Here is a 27,826-nt window from a genome sequence, read left to right on the forward strand (position 1 = left end):
AATCATATATTTTATTTAAAAAAATATTGGGTATTGGAATGTATTTCACTCCTAACATATACAGCTAGCGTGAAGATCTATAATTAATAGTCAATATAATTCATAATAATGAATTTCGTTATGCATAACTACATTTTGCAAGATTAGATTTAGTTGACAAAAACTATTAAAGATAATATAAAAGATCTATTTGGTTCCAGCAATTTAATGCAGAAATGAAAATACTTTTAATACCATATATTAGTGGTTCTCAACCATTTTACCTTTGCTAGATCATGCCTCTCCTCCTTACCCAACTTGAAAAATAGATATACACTTATTTTGATTTTATTATATTTTAACGTTTTTATAAATTAAATAAGAAAAAGGTATGGAAAATGTTGATATATACAAAACCAGATCTTATATTTAAAATACACAGAAAAAATAAAGACTTATCCAAATGCTACAATGAATCTTCCATTGTAGATCTTGAAAACTGTACACACTGTGAAAAATGAATGTGACAAACAAAAATTGATTTAATTTTGCACACAATTCTTTTACATGCATATCAGTGAACACTGGGGGGGGGAACTCTTTATTCCAATACACAGAATATAGAAACAAAAATAGGTTTATTTTTATTTGAAAACTATCCAAAAGGAAAATAAAATAAAAAATAGGTAAAATTTATATATTATTGTTATTTTTAATTAATCATAGTTGTGAAAGGGCAGTCCTCTTCTTCTTAGGATTCAAAGCATGGCTCCTAAATAAAGAAAAAATCACATTCGTTAGAAGTACATAACATATTCTAAATTTGTTATGTGACATTTTAATTCAGAATCTCTTCATAATAATTACATGCACTTGCACATATTCCAAATGATTTAAATCTTTTTTTAAATTAAATAATTAAATTGCAAACAAGATTCCTTTTGGTCCTTTCATGAAATCATAAATTGCATGTATCATCCATTTTTGAAGCAAAAGCAATACAAATTTAAATAATTCATTTTGCAGAAAATAATTTGAGGTTTATTAGATATTTACTATATTTATTTGTAATATAAAATAAATCTGTAAAGTAGTTTTTAATAATGATCAGATTTTTTTAAGATTAATTTCTCTAGAAATTGAAATGTATTAAGATAGCACTTCTCAATCTGTGGATTATACAGCTTGCCCTCGTGGTCCTCCGAAGTTTCCAAAGGAGACAAAAAATTTAGTTGAAAAATCTCCTAGTTTAAAAGTTACATATGACAATCATCTATCACCTTTTCTCATAAGATAGACATTTTATGAAATTTATTATTGGTTACCCTACTTACAGACTTCCCACTCAGTCTTAGCAGTAAAAGATGGATTTAAAGCACTATAATTGTGGTACTTACCACCATATATCCAAATATACTATCATATATCCACTAAGACTGTGGTCTTACCATCATATATCCAAATATAGAAGAGCCATGCAAGAATTACAACTCATCCTTCTCATTAATAATCTTGAAATATTAGAAATATAACTTTACTTCAATGGACTTAATTATAAAATATAACGGATTTTAATTATATATTAAAAATATAAGTGTACTAGTAGTAATATATGCTAAAAAATTGCTTTCGAAGGGAACAGCAGCAAGGTGATTTACAAATTATGATAATTCACATAATCTCTATTCGAAAAAAGTTTGAGAAAGGCTGAAACAAGAGAATAATTAAATTATGGTTAATACTGGTAATTTCGGCCGTATGCTTTAAGCTTGATGATGAACATTAAAAAATTCTCAGAAAGTGTTAGATCAAAAACTACTTTTCCACATAATATGAACTTAAACGTAACAGCATTTAATACTTAGCTCACTGGCAAAATATACAAAATTTTGAAATGCAAGTATATATATAAGGCCAACAATATAGTTATCAATGAACATCAATTAATGCATGAACTTCAAAACTTACACAATTAACAAACACATGAACAATGATGTTACTTGCATTCATCCTCTGAATTAACTAGTCAGTTTGGGTATTTTCTATCTTAGATGTCGCAAAAATTGATCGTGGATTTAATATTTTAAATGTTCCTCTCATAGACATTTTAATACTTGTATTGTTTACATAGTGTGTCATCTTTAGTTTTACAGATATTCATTTGTTCACTTATTACGATTAAGTTTTACAGACAGAACAGATGATACCTGATTACATTAAGTGGTATTTAAGACAGAAACTTACTTACTGGTACTTAACACAGTTGCTAGAAAAATTTTACATAGTGAAAGACAGGGTACAAAGTCAGAATTTGAAAACTTATTGACTTACACTAAGCTATTTAATGCTTGAAATAGTTATGATTAGATAATATCTTTTACATCATCAATATCTAAGAGTGATATGATATACTTTAAGTATACAGTAAAACCTCTCTATAACCTTCCATAATTTTGTACAAATTTGATATTTAATGGAGGTGGTTACTTCACAAAGCATGATTCTCAGTGATAATTAATATCAATGTTTGTATCACCAGAATACTTGACACAGTCACTTAAAGAGGTATAGTTGCTAAGGTAGGTTTTTCTGTACTTCAAACAATAATTTACATATTTTAAAAAGTATATTTTTCTGACACTGTTATTTAAAAAGTGTATAACTCCTTCTACTCTTAAGCATAAAAATATCAAATTTTTATGCTTAAGAGTCATTCATTTAGTTATAACTTACAGGAAAATATCTTAAATGCCTAAAATGTTTTAATTTATGAAAAACAGCAGTTAGAGTATATTGAAGGGTGCCACCTGTATTATCAAGGGAGCGCAAGTTTGTGCAATTCTCTGATGTTTTCTTAAGTGAAAATAGGTCGATGTGTACATGGGTAAAGTCAAGGGAGTGCGCGATGGCAAGTTTGTACAATTCGCAGATTTTTTTTAAGTGAAAATAGGTCGATGTCTACATGGGTACCGAGTATTTCCAATCTCTTGTCTTTGTGTAGCAGCGGTTTTTGGCACACAAATCGTCGCTAATAACATGGTCAAAGAATTGCACAAACTCGGTATTCATGTACTGTCAAAAATCGCCAATTTTTGCCAAGGGGCCCCCCATAAATATGCTTTTACCAAAACAGGCTTTAAGGCATACTGTCAATAACATTTTAAATTCCAGTGATTTTTCAACACTAGTTCAAATACTCTAAGCATATGTTTGCATAAGTTACATAACTTTTGCATCAGCAAAATTTATAACTTAGCAAATATGAACTATGAAAAAAAATCTCTGAGCTTACCTTGACCCTTGGATTTACTAAATCTATGACACTTTTAACGCCAAAGAAATTCGATGACCGAAAATACGCGATGATTTATTTAATCTGGTTTTAAAATGGGTCATTTTAAGTTTGGCTATATCAACAACTTATATTACTCAGTATTGTTGGATAGTGAATTTGTAATTCTTTTTCATTCTTGAAATATATACACATGACAGAATTGGAATAAAAATGTTAGGTTTTTCAGATGAATTCATAGATTGAACTAATTTGTTGAATTTTATCAAGTAGTTCTTAAAAATACAACCAACGATTAATTAAAACCAACTGCAATTCAAATGGATACTCTTTGTCAAAAAGGAGCAGTAGAACTTATTTTAAACATTCAGCAATAAATAGTTTTCTGAATATATTTTTTAGCGTAACGGCAGTTTCAAACATAAGAAAGAGAACAACATTCATTCTAATGAGGATAATTTTGAAAATAATTCACATTAAAATATATCTCAAAGAGATTTTTAAATGAAAAGATGACACAAAAGAATTATACTTAAAAAATACATGTTATCTCAAATATAGAAGAAATTTAAGCTGAGTATTGAAATTAATATATGCAACTGACGTATCATTACTTAAATTTCCATGATTTGATATTGAATGCTATAACTATTAAATATTAGCAAATGCATTTTATAATGAACTTTGCACCAAAATTTATAGTAAATTTATATGTAAATTTACATTTTAAGTACTAGAATGAATGTTGTACCATTTTATTAATATTTTACTTTTCAACAAGCATAAAGAAAAAAATAGAATTTTTTTTTTCTCTAATGTTCCTAGTATGTTACATCATAGTTAAAAATATGTCAAAGTCATGGCATTTCGATTATTGCCTTTTGTAAATGTTGGTTATAATGCAACTTAATAGATGCTTTATAAGTTGGTAAAGACTGTCCTAGATTAAAACTATCTTAACACAAAAAATAATATACATTGAATACTTTTACAAATATGTAATTGCTATCCAACTATATAATCTTTTAAGGCGAACTTATCGCATGTATTAAAGAGATAATATTCCATTTTTAATGTATGTTAAGTTATTTTGTCGAATTTTTTAAATATATTACATTTATTTTTTCTTTTTCGTTGAGATTAATAATAACATGCATAGTGTAATAATGCTCTGAAAAATATTCTAAAGCAGTTCACGCTGGGATTAATGATAACATGTATGGAATAATAATGTTACATCTGTCCACAAAATGAAAAATATGAATATTCTACCGCGATATGTTTTAAAAGATACATAAATATTTAACATGAGAAATTAATAGACTATATATAGACCATTAATATTAAGCTTATTTGTTTTTCAACTAACATATTAACAAATTTGTTTCTGTTTATAAATATGAGCAGTTTAACTGCAGACACTTGCAGATGTAACGAATAAAGGGGATACTCAGATAACCGGCACTTGGCGAACTTCCAGAAATCGCGTTCACCTACTTGAGCGATAAGCGCTAAACATTAAAAGAATTTAATTATAGATAGTGTAAAGAACATAACAAATACATTACATAAAATTAATAAAATACACGTCAAACACTGACTTCGAACTTACCTCGACCATAGCAAAAATAATGGCTAACATGGCGACTATCGTTGAACTCTCCCGCTAAAACGCTTTTTCCACCTTCTTCCTGATTGGTTCTTCTCTCTCAGCCGTTTTAAGCCACGTGATCATACGTTACGGACAAAATCAAAGCAAAACTTCTTGAAAAATTCCTGTAGAGTTTACAGTTTGGTTTGGTTCTGTGTTCGTTACAGGTATTTCCTTCGTAATTGTTCGCATTTCTGTAACTATACAAGACTTTTGTCTGTAAACTCCGAGGTTTTTTTTTTTACAGTGTGGTGGTTCTATCATATATCATACCATCGATATAATTAGCTTGTTGAATCGATGGTACATATCAGTAGTCTCAAACTCAAATCGCCTTCGGGCTGAATGCAAGGTCTGAAATTAACTGGAAGGCCAAACATTTTTTTAAGAAATTCAAAACTTTTACTAACAAAATAAAAAAATAATTTAAATAAAATTTAAGCTTCGCATACTGAGTAATTGATAACACATATTTACGGATATCAGAGAAATTAAAAAATGTTTAAATTTCGCATCAAGGTGTAGAAATCCTAAGTTGGAGAAGAAGAAATAAACCAGTCTTCGATAACTAATCATAGTTTAGTCCTCAACCAAAATTTTGACTTTAATTCTGCGAAAATTATCTACAAATCTTCTTCAGTTGATGAAATGTTTATTATTTCTATTTTGTATTTAATATTAATTCAAATCCAGTTCTTTCTAACGCTTCCACAATTCTATTATTTTCAAGTTTTATTACAATTTTCCTCAAGAGAAGGTGTTACATTTGTTTCCGCTTTGCTTCCAGCATTACTTTCTATGTAAAGCAATTGTTGCCCCTTCCCCAATTGCGCTTCCGAAGAATAAGGTTCTATATCTGATCACCCTCAAAATCAATACAGTTTTATTCAGAGTTCTGGACTAGTCTAAGGTTGCTTTTTTGCCTAACTTTACATTTTACTTACAGCCTTTCTTTTCTAATAAAAACTCAAACTTTTGTATGAATTAATTGCATTTTTAAATTCAGTTTTTTGTATTTAGGTGGACTGAGTGCGGTTATTTGGACTGATTTTGCTCAAACTATTCTCATGTTACTTGGAGCTTTGGTGCTGTGCATTCTTAGTAAGTGACAGTCATTTGCTTTCAATACTGAAATTTTCTTAATATTTTAAACGAAATGTTATTGATGATAAAATTATAAAAAGGTGGAAAATAGTGCGTCTTAATTTATTAAATTCTTTGACTAAATTGGCACCAATAAAGCATAAATAAATTAAAATTCAGCAAAAATGTAAAAAGTCGGATTCCTTTTAATAAATAAGCAAAGCGAAAGTGTAATACCAAAAGAAAAACTGCTTGAGATCTATTTTGATATTAATATGTCCACGAAGGTAAGATTTCAAGATGCCTAAGATTTCCAGTATGTTCCAGAAGGGAAGAGAATGGCTAAGTTTAGCTTCAAAAGTATGTTGTACGTCTTCATTTAAAGTGCTCCCTGCAGAAAAAACTTCCCAAAGATTATCAGTGGACATGTTTCAAAGAAAGTTAGTGCACGTATGTATCACACAGGATAGAGAGAATAGACTGCTCTAGCCAAGGCTTTGTATTTGGTGGAAAAACTTTCCACCAAAAACGAAACTTACTTTTTTCAACACAAGATTGGTTTAGTCGCAGTCGCTCTTATAGTATTTCCAAGTCAGTGCGACAAAGTACACAAAGCTTCTTACTTAAGCACTGATGTACCTTGTAGATACATTAGGATTTTTTGATGCTGGGAGACATATGGTCACTTTACTTAACCTGTTCCCCAAACTAAGTTAATGGCACTACAGGGTTAGGAAGTCATCCCAGTCATTGCTAGCAATGTGACGGTTAGGCCGCCTTTCTACATTTTACATTAATCTGTAGTTTCTTGGGTATAATTATTTTCATTCACTTGCTTCATTATCTCTAATATGCCCTTTTTGCAGTAATAGTTCGTGAACAGTCTATTCACAGGATATGTGATTTAGTCGGAAGGAAAGAACTGCTGTCGAAGGTGCTCTGTCAGAGGGCAGGAGAGCAGGTAATCAAGTGCGTCCGCGTCTTTCCCGCGAAAACCGCAAGAACACTTGAAGTCCCGTCTGAGGAATCGTCTGTAATACGCTGGGAATTTCCCGTGGTTGGTACAGGCTTGGAGGAAGGGTCGGTTGCATTTGAGCCTCTTGAGAGAGAAGGTATTGGGAAGATGTTGTAAGTAAATCTTCCTGTCTCTTCTTCCTGCCATCGTGATGACCATGTCTCTTGAAATGCTGTCTTGAGGAGCCTTTTTGCAACTTCTGCGGAAAGCGGAACTTCCTTGTCAATTTCTGGTTTGAGAGCTGCAGTCTTAGCTAGTTCATCCACTCGTTCGTTGCCTTTCTGCCCGGTATGTCCTTTTATCCAGTTGATCTTTAAAGGTATGGAAGAGCCTAACGTCAAGAAGATCTCTCTTAAGTGCTGCCGTGTACGGATGTTTTGGAAGAAAGGAATTCAGCGCATTCAGAACGCTCATGCTATCTGTGAAGAATGAAGTGTGAGCTGCTTGGTTGCGTACCTAACCATAGTGCTGCTTCTTTGAGTGCTAGGGTCTCGGCTTGGAAGACTGACGCATGATTGATTGCTTAGACGGAATTGTGCTTGATAAATTTCTTCATTGTTCGAAAAGACTGTGAATGCTGCCCCTACTAGTCCTGAAATTTTCGAACCGTCAGAGAAAATCTCTCTTTGTTGTCCTGAGGGTGGCGATTTGCACCAGGAAAGGATGGGTAGATCTCCTGGGTGTAAGTCAGGGGGATCTTGGAAGCTTTCTATGCTGACATAGGATAGATGTAAATCTTCTTTAGTGTGAAGGTCCTCTTTGTAATGTAGAAGTCGATAGATTGATCTTTCTAATTCTGCTTTTAGGTCGAGTGGGAGCGTGCCAGCTAAAACCTGAAGTGCTGCGGTTGACGTGGTGATATACGTACTGGTGATTTTTAACAGGATTACTCGCTGTATTTGATGTAGTTTTTGACATATTCTTGCTGTGCCATTCATCCAGACTGGGCAGCCGTAGAGGATCATGCGCTCAATTGCATTAAGGTACAGATGTTTTAACAGGCGCCAATTTTGGCTCCACTTGTCTGTGATTGTCCTGTTTAGTTTATTGATGATTCGATGCGTCTTATCTCGGACTTCCGTAAGATGTGATACCCACGTGAGCTTCTTATCAAGCGTGAATCCGAGGTATTTAATGGTATCCTGGCGTAGCAGTGGATGCCCTTTCCACTTTATGCGTGGTAGATTCGCGTCTATTTTTGAACCTTTTGGAAAGACTATCATCGGTGTCTTTTCAATACTGAAACACAGTTTGTTGTCTTGACTCCATTTTGTAAGCAATTTGAGTGCTGCGTCTGCTTTACGCTCTACTGTTGTCCTATTGCCTCCGTCTATTATGAGTATAATATCATCGGCGTAAGCTTGTATCTTGGCATTGTCTCCAAAGTTGATGTTCAGCGCTGAGTCTGCAATTATGTTCCACAGGATGGGTCCGATATTAGACCCCTGTGGGGCTCCTTTGTAGTAATTCATCGTGATATTTAGGGCATCTCTTTTGTACGTCACTTGACGTTCTGTGAGGTAGCTTGTGATCAGTTGTTAAAGATTCTTTGAACATCGCAGGTCTTTTAGTTTTGTTTTGAGCGCTGACCACCATAGTTCATTGAATGCTGAAGCTACGTCAAGCGATATTATAAACGTATGGATGTTATTTTGTCTGTTATTTACGATGATGTCTTGAACACGGTTGAGGGCGTCGGTGGTGCTCCGCCCTTTAGTAAACCCGAATTGAGCGGGGTTTAGTATTTTGTTTTTGACCAGGTAATACGTTAATCTCTGCGTAAGCATCTTGTCAAGGACTTTGCCCCACGCTGAGAGTAAGCAGATAGGTCTGTAAGAACTGGGCATGGACTTTGGTTTTCCCTCTTTCTGGAACAATACTAGCTCTTCGTTTTTCCATTCCTTCGGGAAATAACCTAATTCAAGGCACTTGTTAAAGAGTGCTAGAATTTGTTTGTCGTCCGCGAGCCTAAGCTCTTCAATGGTTTCAATCGTGAGGCCATCCAGCCCAGGAGCTTTACCTCGGCGTGTTGAGTTTATCGTACGTTGCATTTCTCCGAGTGTGAACGGCTGATCGTCTTCCGAGTTTGGAATCTCGGTTGATTGGGCACGGATATCTGCGTCATATGTAGCGTCCTCGTTGAGGTCGTCTTCTGGAAAATGAAACCTCATGATTTCTCTAATTGTATCCTCAATTGTGCTCGTCATTTGTTCCATGTCATGTCCTATGCTTTTTTCTTTTCTTTATACATCTTTTGCCGGTACTGTGCACGTACGTTTTGGTAAAGCAGCCTGTTATGGGTCCTTTCCTCTCCAGTTGTTTTTTGGAATCTTTTCCTTGTTGCTCTAAACTTTTTCCTGAGAATAGTGAGATCTTTTGTCCACCATGAACAGGTGCGCGATCTTGGTTTCGAGTTATGTGAGAGAACTGTTCTTTGATAGATCTCGTGAAGACTAGTGGTAACTTATCTTACATATTTTTCGATTTCTTCGATAGTTGTCAGATTTCTAGAGTCAGCTAGAGATTTTGAGACATATCTTTTAAAACTTAGCCAGTCGGTATGTCGTACATTGATTTTCGATCTTCTCCATGTTGGGTAATGAATGCTGGAGACGTCAAAATAGATATTATTATGATCGCTATTGTTTGCTTCGTCCGTTACCTTCCAATTATCGATCCGGATTCTGTCTCTACTTATGATAAGTGTGAGGTTAATCCAGCTGTTGCCACTTACTCTTGCTAAGGTTGGTGTATCCCCTATCTCATTGATAATCGATAGTCCAGTGCTGGCAATGAATTCCCATACTTTGAGACCTCGTGTGTCCGTATTATGTGAGCCCCATAGGAAACTTTGCATTGAAATCTCCGGTAATTATTGTAGTCATGTTGTTATTGTCCTGCATAAACCTTTCTAGGGTTGTCAGGATTGGTGCAATGCCTTGCGGTGGAGGACAGTATACCGTGATTAGTATAAATGAGTCACTGCCTATTGCAAGCGCTATAATCCGCTATAATCTCTAGAGAGCTGAAACGTTCCAAAACTGGGAGATTTGAGTGCGCTATAATCACTGCAGTTTTTGCGTCTGTTCGAGAGTAGAACTTCCTATATTTTGTGGGGAATCCGTACAGTTTGTTCTGGACTGTGTACGGTTCCTGGATACATGCTACTTTGAGTTTGTCGTTCTGTTCAAAATTTATCTTTTAAGTTGTCTGTTGCACTCCTGGAGTGCTTAAGATTAATCTGAATTATTTGGATACTATCCATAATATGTTCGTTGTTTTAGTCGTTCGAGCTCTTTTAGGTAGCATGGGCATTTCTTATCTCGGCTATCATGTAGGGTATGGAGGCCTGTATTATATTGTTTATTCACCTTTGTGCAGTTGACACAGCTGACTGTTTTTAGTCGCAATTGGTCTTCTCGTGGTCTGTGGAGCCGCATCCGGCACAGACTTTATCTTCCTTGCAATATTTCGCTGTGTGGTTTGCTGAGGGACATGAAAAATGAGCAATGCCCTTGCCGGGACTCGAACCATGCATCTCTCGAATACGCGTCGAGCGTGCTGACCATTACACCACGAAGGCATGCTAAGAAGGCGAGAGAAATACCTTATAACATGATGCATGAACATCTCAAACGGAAGGAAATTTCACATCGACATAAATGCAGATTACAAATACAGATCTATAATGCATGCAGCACAGAAGACCATGGACAAAAAGAAAAGTTTATCTGCAAATAGAGTTTGGTAAGACTTAAGTTTCGGTAATGCGTTAAGTATACTTTTTTATCTATCATTCACGAAGTTGCCATTCTCCTAAATATATTGAATAGTAGCAAATTAAATAACGACTAAGTGACTCTAGTTTTCTTCTGGTGGGGAGTATTTGTTTCCTTCACGAACATTAAACATTGAACCCTAGCGACATCAAACCAGTCATGGAGTCCAACCAAATAAGGTTACTCTACCAGTGAGACTTCACATTGAGAAATTCTGTAGTGGCTGCAGAAAAAAAAAAAAATGTTAATAAAGCATTGGGTGAAGAAGCAACTAATGAGAGATCTACTTGCCGTTGATCTACAAAATTTTACTACTGTATAGATATGAGGCTATAAAATTAACCGTAAGACAATTATTCTTCCTAGTCCAAAGGGGCTTTGGCCCTGAGGGAATATTGTTTCCGTTTTGAGATTTTGCGTCGAAACGCTCTGAATGTCCGTTTCTTTTATGAAACTGTTGCCACCCAATATTATCGTCCTGTATTATATTTGAAGAAATTAAACAATGAAGAATCTGCATAAATGTATGCATCTTTCTCGCATTGTGACAAAACAACGGTACCTAGAGCCATCCTATTATAGCTTATAGATGATAGGTGAAATATTAAAATATAAATATTTTTTGATAGATGAAAAATTAAAATATTCATTCGTAACATATTTTACAATTTCTTAGCAGTTTAATTAATTTAATAAAATCGGTTAAAAAGTAACAAATAAATATTTCCAGTGTTTTCCTTTTATGTAAGAATACGTGTAATTAGCATGTTAAATAAGTATCTGTATGTAAATTTCATATGGCATAAATAAAATTTTTATATATAAGTAGAAAAATTAAATAACTAATAAAATTGTAAGCTTCATACGAGCTCGTAAATGTTTACAGTGAGATGAATCTTGAGACTTTTCTTTTCATAGTTGTTCAACATATCTTAATTTAGTAATTCTACGTTCAACTTGTCAATGATAATAGGACAGTAATATCTTGAAATGCCTTTAAAGAAGTAACAAGTCAATTCCTACTTAAAGAAGTAACAAGTTAATTCCTACTTAGGTCAACAAAGAAAATTTTTTTAAATACAAAAAAAAAATTTAATATATGAAAAAATTGTATTAACATCAAGTGTCATCCACTACAAGTTTAAAAAAATGTATTTGAACTTGAGTGGATGAATAAAAACTATTTCATTAACGATTGAAAATTAATTAATTAAGTAAGGAAATTTTTTAAAGTCAATTCCTACTTAAGTCAACAAAGAACACTTTTAAAATACACCAAAAAAATTTTTAAAGTTTTTAACTAAAAATTTTAAAGATTTTAAACATTTTTAATATGGGAAAAACTGTATTAACATCAAGTGTCATCCACTATAAGTTTTAAAACAACTAGAGAACTTGAGTGGATGAATAAAAACTATTTTATTAACGATTGAAAATTTAAATAAGATACAGGGCGAGGGTAAGCTAATAGTAGGAATTTAAAAAAGAACAAAAATATGAATTTACATTTCTTTTTTGTTTTGGCTTTCATAAACTACTATCGAAATTTTTGTTGAGTAATCACCCTCCATGTATATTTTTTTATTTGATTATTCCTTTTTACACTCTCCTTACGTATTTCAGTGTCAGAGTGAAAGCTGTCTTTTCAGCATAAGTTATTTCAGGCGAGGAATTCCCTCCCAAGCAACGTATATGTCATATATATAATATTATATAAGTAAATATACAGAAACTGTACTTCCTTTATTTGCAGTTCATCGCCTTTAAGTTTAAAGTACACTTTATAAATCACTTAGGTTTTGCAAAAGTTGGTGGATATTCAAAGTTAATAGAAGACTTCAAAAATGTCCATGTAAATGAAAGTTACGCCGGATATGATGCAGATAACAAATCTTGCAGCCGAGTTCCTGACAACTACATGCACCTTCTTCGACCACCATCTGATCCTGATTTGCCAATAACCGGAATGACAATCGGACTTACAATCAATGCTGTATGGTACTGGTGTTCAGATCAGGTAATGTTCAATTTACATTCTATTCTGAGTTCGTGTTTAATCTACTGTTTTGAAATACATCTTTCTTTCTGTTAAATGAGCTATAAATACTTAAATTATATACGTTATACGTTTCCTTAAAACTACAGACACGTACTAATTCAGAAGTCAAACAACAAAAATCAGCGTTATATTTTCAAAATTTTCACAGGACTAGTTTCGATGGTTTTACCGAGCCACCATCCTCAGCTGCAAATGAACGAAATAGGATATAATGATTAGATAAGCCTGGATTCTTTTCCAGGCTTTCTTATCTTATCTAATCATTATACAATCATTATACAATTTGTACAATCCCTGTTTTTTGATAGTTAAGACATCATTCATTTTCCTATACTTAGTATTACAAACATTATCTAAATTTTGATATTCTTTTATTTCTTCTAATGATAATAAATTAACTTGCAGTCTTAAATGTTGACACATAGGATTTCTAGAGAGCATGTCAGCTTCAACATTAGTAGATCCTTTTTTATATTTTATATCAAAATCATACATAGATAATTTTAAAGACCACCTAAATAGACGACCCGCAGGGTGTTTTATATTTTTAAGCCAAACTAAAGCAGCATGATCAGTATGTACAGTAAAATGGTTACCATGTAAATAATAATAAAATTTATCAATTGCATCAATAATAGATAAACATTCCAGCTCAGTAATGGCATAATTTTGTTCATAAGTTCTTAATTTTCTAGAATGAAAAGCAATTGGATGTAAACTACCATCAGGATGTTCTTGTTTTAAAACAGCACCAACAGCTTCTTTGGACGCATCAACAAATACATGACAGCGATACTTAGGATTAAACAAAGTTAAAATAGGTCTAGAAATCAATGCATCTTTTAATTTTTGAAAAGCTTTTTGACATTCATCAGTCCAATTATAAGGAGTATCTTTCTTAAGTAAATTTGTTAATGGGGCTCTAATTTTAGCATAATTTTGAATAAATTTATGATAAACATTAATACTTCTTAAAAATCTTTGTAATTCTTTGACATTTTTGGGGGGTTGCAATTTCTTAATAACCTCTATATTTACATTACTGAGCTGGTATTTACCTGCTTGAATTTCATATCCTAGAAAATTTATTTTTTCTTTAGCAAAATTACATTTAGATTGTTTTAATTTTATATTCTCTTTCTCGCATATATCAAATATTATTTTAAGATGATTTAAATGTTCATATCAAAATTTGGAGAGAATACTATAATATCATCAAAATAATTTAAAGCAAATTGAATCTGATATTTGTTTAAAATTTGTCTAAGAGCTCGTTGGAAAACAGCTGGGGAATTTTTCCAACCAAAAGGTAATTTAGTAAACTCATACAGTCCAAAATTTGTAGTGAATGCCAATTTTTCAGTATCCTTTTCATTTAATTTTATATGCCAATAGCCTGATACCAAATCCAATGTAGAAAAGATTTTTGCATTTGTTAATTGATCTAAAACAGCATCAATTCTAGGAATAGGTTCAGAATCAGTTTTAGTAATTTGGTTAAACTTCCTGAAATCAATACACAATCTGCTTCTGGACTGCTCGTCTCGCTTATAAGCTAAAGTTACAGGAGCAGCATAAGGACTATAAAAAGGTTTAATAATTCCAGCTTTTAACAATTCATCTATTTGTTTTTTAATTTCACTATTATCTTTAGGAGATGCTCTATATGGTCTATAGGCTATTGGTAATTCAGAAGTTAATATAACTCTGGGAGGTTCAACCCTTATACAACCAACATCATATTTACTTTTTGCAAATATATGGTTATAATCATTCAACAATTTCTGTAATTTACTATCAGAATTTTTACTATTATCAAAATAATTACCACAATTTTTAGTACTAAGATCATTTTTACATACAAACTTTTCGCTATTATCAAAATATTTACTAGATTGTTCAGCACTGATTTCATTTTTACATACGTAATTATTTTGGAAAAACTTGTCTACTTTAACATTTTTACTTACCTGTTTTCCAAGCTGATACACTTCATAATTATGAAAATTCAATTGTAATTTAAATAATGAAACACATGGTGATGAAAGCAATAAATAATTCAAATTTGAATCTACTACATAAAATATCACATTATTTTCTGTTTTACCTATTTTACACTTTACTTTGATTATTTTCTCTATATGAACTTGACTAGATATTGAAAATATTTTATCATGGGATTTCACTGAAATTTCTCTAAATTTATCACCAATTTTGTTAAAAATTTGTAACGGTAAAACGTTAATTTGCGATCCCGTATCAATAATACTGGGAATTTTTTCCTGTCCAATTTGGACATTCACTTTAAAGTAATATCATTTTTTAACTTCTCTTTCAGGATGATTAATAGCAGGTAATTGTGGATATCAAATTGGCCGATACGCATACTGTAGAAGTCGGTATTGCACTTGTTGATAATTAAAAGGTCTCACACTACGAAAACTTTGATAAGGAGTGGCTTGCACTGGTCTGTGATAATAGCACCTCGGAACAGTTTGCCTTGGAGAAACAAATTGGTAATTACTATTTCCTAGACCATCTAACGGCATCTGAACTGGACACAGTTTCCTAGCAAGAGTAATCGAGTCTTTCGGTGTGCCTATGTTTTGCAATGTTAACAACATTCTTTGAGACTCAGGAAGTCCTTCCGTAAGTGCTTCCACCATTGTGGAATCTGTTAGTTTCAAGCTGGCTCCTAATTTCAACTTATTACGAAAATAAACATCAATATTATTAAATTTCTTGTATTTTAAAGACACAAAATCACTAAAAGTAACAGATTCCGATGTAGTGAAGTATGTCTCGAAAATATCCTTTATGTTGTTTCAGTCTTTATCTAAACAATCACGTAAATAGAGGGCTAAAGTCTCTCCTCTAATACACTCCGAGAAAACAAATTTCTTTTCCTTTTCTGGAATGTTCTTTGAGGCGCATTTCTCTTCAAACAATAGAAGATATTTGTCTATTGGAAAATTTGTACTTGTGCCATCAAAAATAGGGAATTGAAATTTCACTGTATCCGCAATAGCTACGGATTCTTGCTTATCAGTTGACATTTTTGCCGTTTTTGAGCGTGTTAGCATTCCAATCACAAAATCTTGAAAGAGTTCGCATACACATTAATTTGAACACTAAAATCAATCACTTTAGAAGCACTTAATAAAACGCATAGCTTTGGAACCGAAGTAAAACACTTAAGCACCGCCGGAAAAGAAGCAAAAACATAAGACCATCACACAACTGTCCTTGACCCACTGTTGAATTTAGAAGCGCGTTAGAAATAAATCCAGGAGCTTTTTTCCCACGTAGAGGATACATCCTACCGGCTAATTAATAACTGTAATGTTTTCAGTTATTCCAACACATAGTGGGCGATCCATTGCACGTTCTGGCAGATGGTTGACGAAGCTGGGATGATTGAAGCACGGAGAAAAATGACGACTCAGGACTTTTCACTTTTAACAGCAAGCATATCTTTATTTTAATTTAGAGCAGATGACTTTTTCCAGATGAAGTTAATCAAATAACTTATTTAACTATTAGATACGACTAACTTTAATACGTCATAACGTTCTAACAAAGAAAGAGGAGCATAGTGAAAGCGTTAGCAGGACGAAGGCGAGAAGGCAACTGTGTAGGAGAACTTATGACGCAGCATTTATATGAAAGGTTATGTAACAGAGTAGCTTCTAGAAAAATGTAGAAAAACTTATGACGCAGCATTTATATGAGGAGGTTATGTAATGGGTGCGAATGTTCTAGAAGGTACTGGCTTAAGGGAAGATCCTGAATTGCAGAAAATTAATTAAAGGTTGCTGTTTCGCAAAGAGCATAGCCATCGTATTTTTTTTTTTTTTTTTATATTTTACATATATATACGTTTGGTATGGCCGATTGCAACCAAAAAGGCAAAAAGGAAGGTTACACAACTACATGTTATGGCAGTCCCATATACAAAATTTCAACGCTCTCAATCTACTCATTTTTGAGTGATGCAAAATACATACATACGTATGTACGTACTGACAGACCTCACAGAAAATTCTCTTCTGAATTCATTTTTAATCCACAGAAAAAGAGCGCTTTATTCTGTCCGTGCGTACAGATATCACGCAGAAACCTGTTGAAATGGAATCGAGAGCGGTCAAAATGGATATTTTGGTTGAAATATGACATCCGAAATTTTTGGCGATTACAATACTTCCTTTATTTCGTACAAGGGAATAAAAATACTGCAAGCAATCCTTATGCATCCAAGACAGATGAAGGCATACTAGACTTTCCTCAATTTTACTTTTAACAATCAGTTAGTCTATCGGAATGATGGTTTACGCACTTGGGTATTACACTGTTGGGTCTCAGCTGGAATTGCTGGCAAGAATAGATGCCGGATTGATTACCCTCTCCCTCTTCTTCATCACAAGTGCATCACATTCGCTTTGGTACATCATAAGCAATATTCTCAGTGCCGAGACTATTCTCAAAGCCGAGAGTACACATTGAAGTTTGAAAAGGTGTTTGGTTAGTGTAGACACTGCGATGACTTTTCCATTGGAATTTAGACACACAGAATATGTATCCTGTCGGACTCTGTGTAATGTTTTTCCTTTCGGCGGGAGATAAAACAATTCACGTTCTAGTCATAGCCGAAACTACTGCTGCGTAGATGATTGGAAAATGCGTCATCGCGGAAAGAGCCGATGGAATTTTAGAAGTACGATCAGCTTGATAATGAAACATAGTTTATTTTCGGGTGATGAATTTCTTATCACATATCTTTGCAACTGATACACGATTGTAAGGTTGCTAAACGCGCCACATAAATTTAGATATGCAATTACATTTTAAATAATGGCGAATAACTAGCAGAGGCTGAGCGACACGCAGTCAGCAGGCAGGCGAAGAGGCGAAAAAGGGAAACTACGCAATTAATAGCTATTTATACTAGATAGATGCATAAGAACAGCTAGACTGTGATTGCTTAATATTGGATTTGAGTTGCATTTTTCAAGCAGCGTTATGTAATATGAAAAAATATGGAATTTGGGAGAGCAGATGAATTTAGGAGAACACCAAATTTAGAATATTTAATTTTGAGTTTGCCAAGCCTTTCCTAGCGCATCCATAGTATTTTGCTAGATCTTACACATCCCCCCGTCAATCTGAAGCTACTTAAATGTACAGCTGAAACGCTGTTATGCTTGAAACTAATTGACAGTACGAAAGATTTAATTTACGGGAGGAAAGATTCGATGCCATTTCCTATCCTCTAAGTGGATTTGACGACATTCATATTATTATCATGGTCTCCTCTGCATTAATTATGTGATATTTAATTAATAGGCAGAAGGCTTCTATAAGTATTGAGAGTATTAGTTAAGTCTCCGACGTTTGAAAAAAATGGCGCCGTCCGTAAGTTATGGTTCAAATTGTCTGATGTAAAATGTCATATCGTAAGGTTGGCATCTGCTAGCATAACCTTGAAATATTAGCTCTTTGTATCAGAATGATATATTTTTTCCGTACGAAAATGTCACGTTTTGAGATGAATGAGGGCCATCTGAAGGAATTTTTGATTTACTTCTTTAGTTTGAAGAAATTAGCAGCTGAGGCACATAGATTGCTTTTAGAAGCATGTGATGAGGCTCCCTTAAGTGAGAGAAGTTGTCATTAAGTGGTTTCCAAAGTTTAAGAACGATGAATTTGATTTCAAAGGCAAAGAACGTAGCGGAAGGATGAAAGTGTACAAAGACTCGGATTTGGAAGCATTTTTTTTTATTAGATGGAGATTCGTGTCAAACGCAAGCAGAACTTGCACTGACATTAAGAGTGAGTTAACGAATAATTTCACATCATTTAAAATCATTGGGAATGTTTTAAATATAAGGAAATTTGGTTCCAAATTAACTGAAGCCGATAAACATTGAGGGCCGATTTTTTAGATGTGAAATGCTGCTTGCCGGGCATACACGAAAGGATTTTTGCATCGTATAATCAGTGGTGATGAAAAATGGATCCACTACAATAACCAAAAGAAAACGAAATCATGTGGACCACCCAGCCATGCTTCAACATCGACAGCCAAGCCGAATATTCATGAAAAAACATCATGTTGTGTATATGATGAGATCAACTTGGTATCGTGTATTATGAGTTCTTCAAACCGAACGAAACCATTGCTGGGGCTCTCCACCGAACACAACTCGTGAAACTGAGCCGAGCACTCAAAGGAAAATAAATCCGCTGCTACTCTAGACATCACAAAATTATTCTTCTACATGATAACGCTCATCCACGTGTTGCGACGCCGGTCAATACCCACTCACAAGCACGCAAATGAGAAGTTTTCTCTGTATTCACCAGTCAAGAAGTAAATCAAAAGTTCCTACAAATGGCGTTCATTCATCTTAAAACACGACATTTTCGCACGAAAAAAATATATATTTTGATACAAAGAGCTAATATTTCAAGGTTATGTGGTTAGCAGATACCACATAATTATGACATTAATTATGACGTTTTACATCGGACAATTTTAACCATAACGTACTGGTGGCGCCATTTTTTTTTTCAAACGGCGGAGACTTATTTATACTCCCAATACTTAGAAGCCTTCTGCCTATTAATTAAATACCACATAATTAATGCAGAAGGGACCATGACAGTCAAATCCATTTAGAGGATAGGAAATGGCATCGAATCTGTCCTGCCGTAAATTAAATCTTTCGCTCTGCCAATTATGTTTCAAGTATAACAGATTTTGAGCTATAAATTTAAGTAGATTCATGGTGACGGTATATAAAATATTGTGAGAATTGATTTAATTCATGAAGATTTCGTCATGGAGTTCGGGAAATTTGCTGAATAGATGCAGAGATTTGCCGATGACTCATAATGCTTCAAATCAAAATGAAAATTAGTCATGTATATATACATATATAAGATAACCAATCAAAGCTTTCGATGAATTACATTCCAAAAAAGAAGCGTATGTGTATACCACATGATTTCCTTGTAGAGAATATTAAAATATGCGCATTTTTTCTGCATTTCATTTAAACTAATTTCCTTGAATTTTATTAGAGATATATTCTGATAATTACTTGTTTCGATTGATGACGTATGGCCAGTCTGAATAGCAGCGCTTCACGTCATACATCGAAGATACCAAAAATTGGATTGATTTGGGGATAGCTTCGAAAGAGGAAGTATTCTTCCGATGTGGTATCCGTATGCTGTCAGAACGATGGAAAATAGCAGAGGCTAACAATGCCTATCTAAAACACAACATACCGTTGTTTCACAATAAGTGCCTATTTTTTTATGAAAAACGGCAGAGATTTATTTGCACTGCCTATAAATGTTTTATACCACGCAATTGATTTTATTTGACTATATGTTTAGAGAATTTTAGCTTCCACAGATAGACGAATTTGGGAATCGGGTTTGTTCAATAATTCGTTTTACTCTTGCTCGACATCATACCCGGGATCTTCAATGTGCAGCATGCATATGCCGATTGTTGCATCACAGTAGCATACAGAAGGCTATCCTTTTATTTCTTTGCAAAATAATTAATATGTTTGGGGAGTTGGATTATAAAATTTTCCCGAATAGTATGTAGAGACATTAGGTATTTTTTTAGAAGCAGGAAAGATGAAAAATGAGCAACGCCCTAGCCAGGAATCGAACTACGGACCTTTGGAATACGCGCTCAGCGTGCAGACCACCACACCACGAGGGCATGCTAAGAAGGCGGGAGAAATACCTTATATACTCCCCCTTTTAAAGGACAACTGGGGTTTTAGGGAACCCCATCGCCAATTCCTGGGTGTAGAGAATCATCAATACACCCTTCTTTTAGTTCGAGAACTACTGTAGAGACATTTGGATTTTTTTGGAAGTAGGTCAGATGAAAAATGAGCAACTCCTTTCCCGGAATTCGAACCACGGCCTCTGGAATACGCGCCCAGCGTGCAGACCACCACACCACGAAGGCATGCTAAGAAGGCAGCAGAAATACCTTATAAGAACCGGACACCGTTTAAAAAGTTAGATTCCGTAGTTTTTTATGAAATTAATTTTTTTACTGTGTTTAAGGCTGATGCTAACTCATAATTGTAATTGCATATTTTAGATGAAATTTTGTCATTGGAGTGGTATGCATAAACTATGACTTTTATGCTAAGTAATTTTTCGCGTCAAATTATTAACGTATGGTGAAATTGTAAAACAACGAAAAAAAAACTTTATAAATCCACGAAACAGTAAATGTGTTGGTTGTGCATTAGCACTGAAGGCGTAATGAGTACGTTTCCTCAAACACAGAATTAAAGAATCATAAGTCAAAAGATTAACTACGAAATCTTTATTTTAATAAAATAGGATAATTCTGCTTAACTTAAGCATAACAAAAAGTAATAATCTTCACAGACATTAAAATTGAAGTATTCAAAAGAATAACTTACAGAGAATCATCATCAGTCCTAAATATCATCAGGCTTACCTATATTAGGCAATAAGAAAAATAAACAGGAATATACTTTGCCATCGTACCTGAAAGAGAAGAAAGTACTACTGGATTAGACCTTTGGCCAGGTACAAGTAGCTAGGGTGAAAATCAAATATACTGCATTGCACGCGAGCTTTACTTTCTCTCGCCAATATATACCTTGGCGCACGTTCGTTTCGTATGCCTTTCGAGTTTCATTATGCAAAATACCTAAATTTATGCTAACATTGCCCCTGTTTTGCTAATGAAACTCATACCAATTGTAATTCATTCCTGCAAAACTGAAATTTAGCTTTAGGAATTGGTTTAGTCATAATATCAGCAACCATTTCCTCTGTTGAAAGATAAGCAAGTTTTACTATTCCTTTGTTATTCAAGTCGCGTATATGATGAACTTTTGTATCAATATGTTTTGTACGTGAACTGAATTTTTCAGATTCTACAAGTCTTATAGTAGACTGATTATCTTCAAATACCTTTATCGGTAGAGTTTGGGGTAGATTGAAATCTTCTGTTAATTTTAATAGCCATAATAGTTCTTGCTTAGCTTGCGATAGTGCAACATATTCAGCTTCTGCTGAGGATAAAGAAACACAAGTTTGTTTTCTTGAAAACCATTAAATACAGTTTCTTCCTAATAAAATAACACTTCCTGATGTAGATTTTCTATCTTCAATATCTTGTCCCCAATCAGCATCTGAATAAACTGTAATATTAGGTTCTTCACTCGACGAAATTTGTAAGGATAGTTTCTTTGTCGTGTTTAAGTACCTAATGATTCTTTTAACAGCATTCCAGTCCTTTTGACGTGGATTATTACACCTTCTGCTGAGTATGTGAGTTGAAGCTGTGATATCTGGTCTTGTGATAGACGATATATACAAAAGACTTCCAATAGCTTGGCGAAATTTATCATTTGAAGTTAGGAGATATTCTTCCTTGTTTAGGTTATAATAGTTCGTTTCCATTGGTGTGCTAGCGTGTTTCGCTTCTTCAAGTTGAAATTGCTTGACAAGTTGATTTATTTTATTTTTCTGTGATAAGAGATAACTTCCATCTTCCTTGCGATTTATTTTCATGCCTAAGAAATATTTAGCTTCACCAAGATGCGTTATTTGGTAACGTTTCTTTAAATCATTAATTGTTTGAAGAATTAGTCCTTCTTCTGTAGAACTTATTAGGATGTCATCAACATACACTATTAAATTAATTCTTTTATCACGAACCACTTTTGTGAAAAGACACGGATCTGCTTTGCTTTGACTGAACGCCAGATTCTTCAGTGTATTTTCAATTTCTGCATTCCAGCAGCTAGCTGCTTGTTTGAGACCATAAATCGACTTCTGTAATTTACAAACTTTATGTCTTTCTTCCGGAACCACGAATCCTTCTGGTTGTTCCATATATATTTCTTCATTTAAGTTGCCGTACAAAAAAGCTGTTTTAACATCTAGTTGATGTACCTTGGCATTATTATACGCTGCCCATGCTAAGAAAACTCTTATCGTAGTGTGTTTCACTACTGGTGAAAAAGTTTCATCATAATCACTGCCGTATTTTTGAGTAAATCCTTTGGCTACTAAGCGTGCTTTGTATTTTATATTTTTACCAGTTTCATCATATTTTGTCTTAAACACCCATTTGCTGCCTACTGCATGTTTTCCTGGTGGTAATTCTGTAAGTTTATAGGTTTCATTTTCTTTTAGAGAATGTATTTCTTCTTGCATAGCCTTGATCCAAGCTTCTTGTTCACGTTTTGGCAAGTTTAGAATTTCTTCAAAGCTTTCTGGATCTTTAATTTTAAGTAAGATTGATTCTTCGTCTTCTGCTTTATAAGAGAATCTTTCCGGTGGGACCCCTTTGGTTGATCTGCTAGAAACCCTTCTTTCTACATTTTCTTCACATTTAATTAACTCTTCGGAACTTTTTGAATCTTCTGTAAAATCATCGCCAAGATATGTTTCTTCATTATTTTCTTCATCATCTTGCGAGTTATTGAAGTGAATTAATTCTAAATCTTCAGCATTATTTTCTGCAAGTTTGTCAGGTAAAGACGCGTTTTCTGAAAATTTAACAGTTCTACTTACTATTATTTTTCTTCCACCTACATAAATCCTGTATCCCTTACTTCGTAAATCGTATCCTACGAATATTCCTTCTTCGGCTCTTTTGTCGAATTTACGCCGTTTTTGTTTGTTCACATAGTAAAATGCTTTACAGCCAAATACTCGTAAGTAACTTAAGTTTGGTTTTCTACCATTCCACAATTCATATGGTGTTCTATCTGTGGCTTTAGATGGTAATCTATTTTGAAGATATGCAGCAGTAGCTGCTGCTTCAGCCCAGAATCCTTTCGGTAATTTAGAGTTTATTAGCATAGCTTTTGTCATTTCTGTTAAAGAGCGATTTTTCCTTTCTGCGACGCCGTTCTGTGCTGGACAATAAGGAACCGAAGTTTGGTGAAAAATGCCGAGTTTCTTTAAATAATTTTCAGTACTTTCGTTACAGTATTCTGTACCGTTGTCGGATCTGAGAACCTTTATTTTCTTTCTAAATTTATTTGTTGTCGATGCAACATACTGTTTAAGTTTGTCGAATACTTCACCTTTTGAAGTAATAAAATAAATTTGAGTATAACGCGAACAGTCATCAATGAAAGTTACGAAATATCTTTTCCCTCCTAAGCTGTTGACTTCAATTGGCCCACACACATCTGTGTGCACTAAATCCAGTGGATTTTTAGATCTAAAACTAGTTTTGGGATAAGGTGTTTCAGTTAGTTTCGCTTTTACACAAGTAGAACATTCCACACTATGAGTGCATTTGCCAAGTTTAATGTCGTCTGCCAAATCATTTTTCTCAAGTGTTTTTATGGCATCTATATTTCTGTGGCCTAATCTTTGATGCCATTTTAGTATACAGTTCGTATTTGAACATGAAACATTATTAGCTAAGTATGCTTTCTCATCAATTGGGATTACGATCAATTTATATAAACCTTGCTGAGCGTTGCCGTCGGCTACGAGTATATTGTTACGCTTTATGTAACACTTATTACTATCAAATGTAATAATGCAACCTTTATTGGTAACAGATTGAACAGAAAGTAAATTACTATCTAAACCGGGTACATACAATACATTTTCCAATTTTATTTGTGTAACCTGACCCTTTAAGTTTTGAACCTTAAAATAACATTCACCAATACCATAAGAATTTAATTTAGCACCATTCGCTACAGTTACTATTTGTTTATTAGAGTCATTTAACTGAGAGAAAAATTTCTTATCACTCGTTATATGAGTTGAGGCTCCCGAGTCGATAACCCATTCTTGCGTTTGCGTGTTTTCATGTTTATTTTCCACTTTTAGAACTTGATTAAACTGAATCTGTGTATTTTCAGTTTCAATACTTTTAAAATACTTATTTTCTTTAAGTTTTGTTATGTTTTCTACACTTTGCTATTTGGCATGCATTACTTTTATAATTTTGAGAATAATTTCTTACTTTACTATTATTTACATCTGTTTTCGGGGAAGTTCTAGCTTTGCGTTTTAAATGAAAACAGTCATTTATCGTATGGTTATTTCTCTTACAATAAGTACAAAATTGTGTAACATACTTTGGTTTATTTTCGCTTTTACTTTTTAAAGCAACTGAATCGAACTTTTGAACTTTCTTAGTTTCCACACGGCTTCGATACTCATCTATTAGTTTGTTTTTAACATATTCTAGCGACAATTCAGCTTCCGATTTACTTTCTATTGCAGTTATTAAGGAGTTGTATGAATTTGGTAAAGAACATAGTAGTATGGCTATTAAGTTATTTTCTTTAATTTCTTCACCTATACTACGCAGCTTTTCAGCCAACTCTAGTACTCCTTTGATATGTTCCTGCATTTTAGAACTTTCATTATATCTAATGGAATATAGTTTTCTAAGAAGAAATAACTTATTTGTTAAATTTACACGTTCATGGACACATTTTAACTTCTGCCAATTTTCTTTTGCAGATTTACTATGTAAAACATGGATAATTTGCGAATCCGAAATGCTTAGACATATTAAAGCTTTAGCTTTACGATCATTCTTTAACCAAATATCAGTATCAGTTTCCGGTTTTTCTTCGAATACACCATCATCTAAATCTTCTTTTATTAGAATTTGTTTTATTTTAAATTTCCATACTGAATAATTTTCATCTGTTAATTTTTCTATCCAAATTGATTCTTTTAGAATAGACATTATTATTTGTTACAATTATTCTTATAAACTTTGTAACTAGTTTTTTTTTTTTTTTTTTTTTTTTTTTCAACAAAGAGTTTTAACACTTTATGCACCTGGAATCTTACAACATTACAAAATTTCAATTTCTCAGTCTCATAATCTCTTGTTGGTTGTGCATTAGCACTGAAGGCGTAATGAGTACGTTTCCTCAAACACAGAATTAAAGAATCATAAGTCAAAAGATTAACTACGAAATCTTTATTTTAATAAAATAGGATAATTCTGCTTAACTTAAGCATAACAAAAAGTAATAATCTTCACAGACATTAAAATTGAAGTATTCAAAAGAATAACATACAGAGAATCATCATCAGTCCTAAATATCATCAGGCTTACCTATATTTGGCAATAAGAAAAATAAACAGGAATATACTTTGCCATCGTACCTGAAAGAGAAGAAAGTACTACTGGATTAGACCTTTGGCCAGGTACAAGTAGCTAGGGTGAAAATAAAATATACTGCATTGCACACGAGCTTTACTTTCTCTCGCCAATGTATACCTTGGCGCACGTTCGTTTCGTATGCCTTTCGAGTTTCATTATGCAAAATACCTAAATTTATGCTAACAAAATGTTATTAACTTTTTAATATGCTTTTTAAAATTAAAGTTACACACGCTTACAAAATTCTGTATCCAGTTTACTCTTAAAACACTAAATTTCTGGCATCATCCCCTCCCTCCATGTTATCTAACATTTCGTGCATAAACTTTTATGACTTCTGTAGTGCGTAAAATATCAAGGATTTTTATACATTTATCTTATTTTATTAGGTAATAGTTCAAAGAGCACTGTCTGCGAAAGATCTTTCCCATGCTAAGGGGGGATGCATTTTGGCAGGTTATCTGAAAATGCTTCCTCTTTTCCTGCTAGTTTTCCCTGGAATGGCATCAAGAATTTTATTTCCAAGTAAGTAAACTAAGAGTGTTGATGTTTTGGTGTTATCATTATTTACAAAGGGGTGGATTATCATTATTTACAAAGGGGTGAATTAGCATTTTCCCTGGTGTAATGGAATAATTCTATTATAGAAAGAATCTGTTAAACTATTTAACGAATGTTGAGCTTTGTGTTTAAATGAACATATGTTTCTTATACTCATTTCATACTAATTATAATTTCGCAATGATATTTCTTTGAAAAGGATAAAATTTGTCGAAAATTTAGATAACTATGCATGTCCTAAAAAATAACGCTGTATATCAGCGCTTTTGTATGTAACCAAAACACTGATTAAAAAAAAAAGACATCGCTTTAAAAATGTCTTTAAAATCTGTGTTATCCAGAAAAAGACATAATTTTAGACGGTTAAAAAAAAGCGGTACAAATTTAATGTATTGAAAGAAATGTTAAAAAGAAGTGTTAAAATCGTCTGAATATTGGAATATTTCTCTATGATGGAAAGGTTGAAAGAATTGAAATCAGATGCTATAATTTGTAACTTTAAAATAGTCGCTTTTTTCATGCTGCTCTGTCATGCACCCATAGCAATGGCTGCTAATGAAGATGGTAGAGTCCTCTAATTTTATAAAATCTCAGAATCACCCTCTATGCAGTACTTAGGAAGCATGTTACGATCGTAAATGAAGGGAGGCTCATTATGGCTCTGAAGCTCCTATTTTAAAGTAACAGACTGTAGTCAGAAATATGAACCATAAATTAGAAATTCAATATTGTTGAAATAATTGGCGAAAGAAAAATAATTGTTAAAAATAGGATATTTAAAAATTGACTTGAATGCAATGAGTAAAATCACTTGGTAAACACACAACAAGCATTTATTTTTCGAAGAACGTTACAAGTTTACTATAGCGAAAGGTTCCATCATAGAAGGGACAACTATTGCAATCTGTTGCCGTTTTCTTAAAGCTAAACAGTAGTTGAAATCTGCAAGTTCTTCGGTAACCTTAGAGCAACCGAGAGAAGAGATGATTAAAATTAAAACCTGCGAATTAAGGCAGTTTTTCTATTCTTAGTAATTTTAATACCAAAATATTAACTCGAATTATCAGCTTTAGATGCATTAGGTTCTTATTGGTTTGGTTTATTTAATTATGACAAAGCACACTAGGGCTATCTGCCTAAGGGGATGGATGCCTTCGTGGCATTAGGTTCTTATAAAGAAATGTTTTGAGGTAAGTAACTGGATGGTGCCAGAGATTAAGCTTT

At 33.4% G+C, this 27,826-nt stretch overlaps 1 protein-coding gene across 1 annotated transcript in view; it reads left to right on the forward strand.

The window, feature by feature from the left end:
- Nucleotides 1-27,826, forward strand: part of LOC118192661 (sodium/mannose cotransporter SLC5A10-like) — a 97,360-nt gene that overhangs the window by 36,024 nt on the left and 33,510 nt on the right. The window contains exons 7-9 of the mRNA XM_035363665.2: nt 5,943-6,023; nt 12,596-12,816; nt 26,431-26,566. Of these exons, the coding sequence (XP_035219556.1) occupies nt 5,943-6,023; nt 12,596-12,816; nt 26,431-26,566 (438 nt within the window). The remainder of the gene's footprint in view (nt 1-5,942; nt 6,024-12,595; nt 12,817-26,430; nt 26,567-27,826) is intronic.

This window comes from Stegodyphus dumicola, chromosome 3 (assembly GCF_044657685.1).
Source record: "Stegodyphus dumicola isolate Sdum_Otavi_A_Nest chromosome 3, ASM4465768v1".
In the NCBI taxonomy this organism is placed as follows: Eukaryota; Metazoa; Arthropoda; class Arachnida; order Araneae; family Eresidae; genus Stegodyphus; species Stegodyphus dumicola.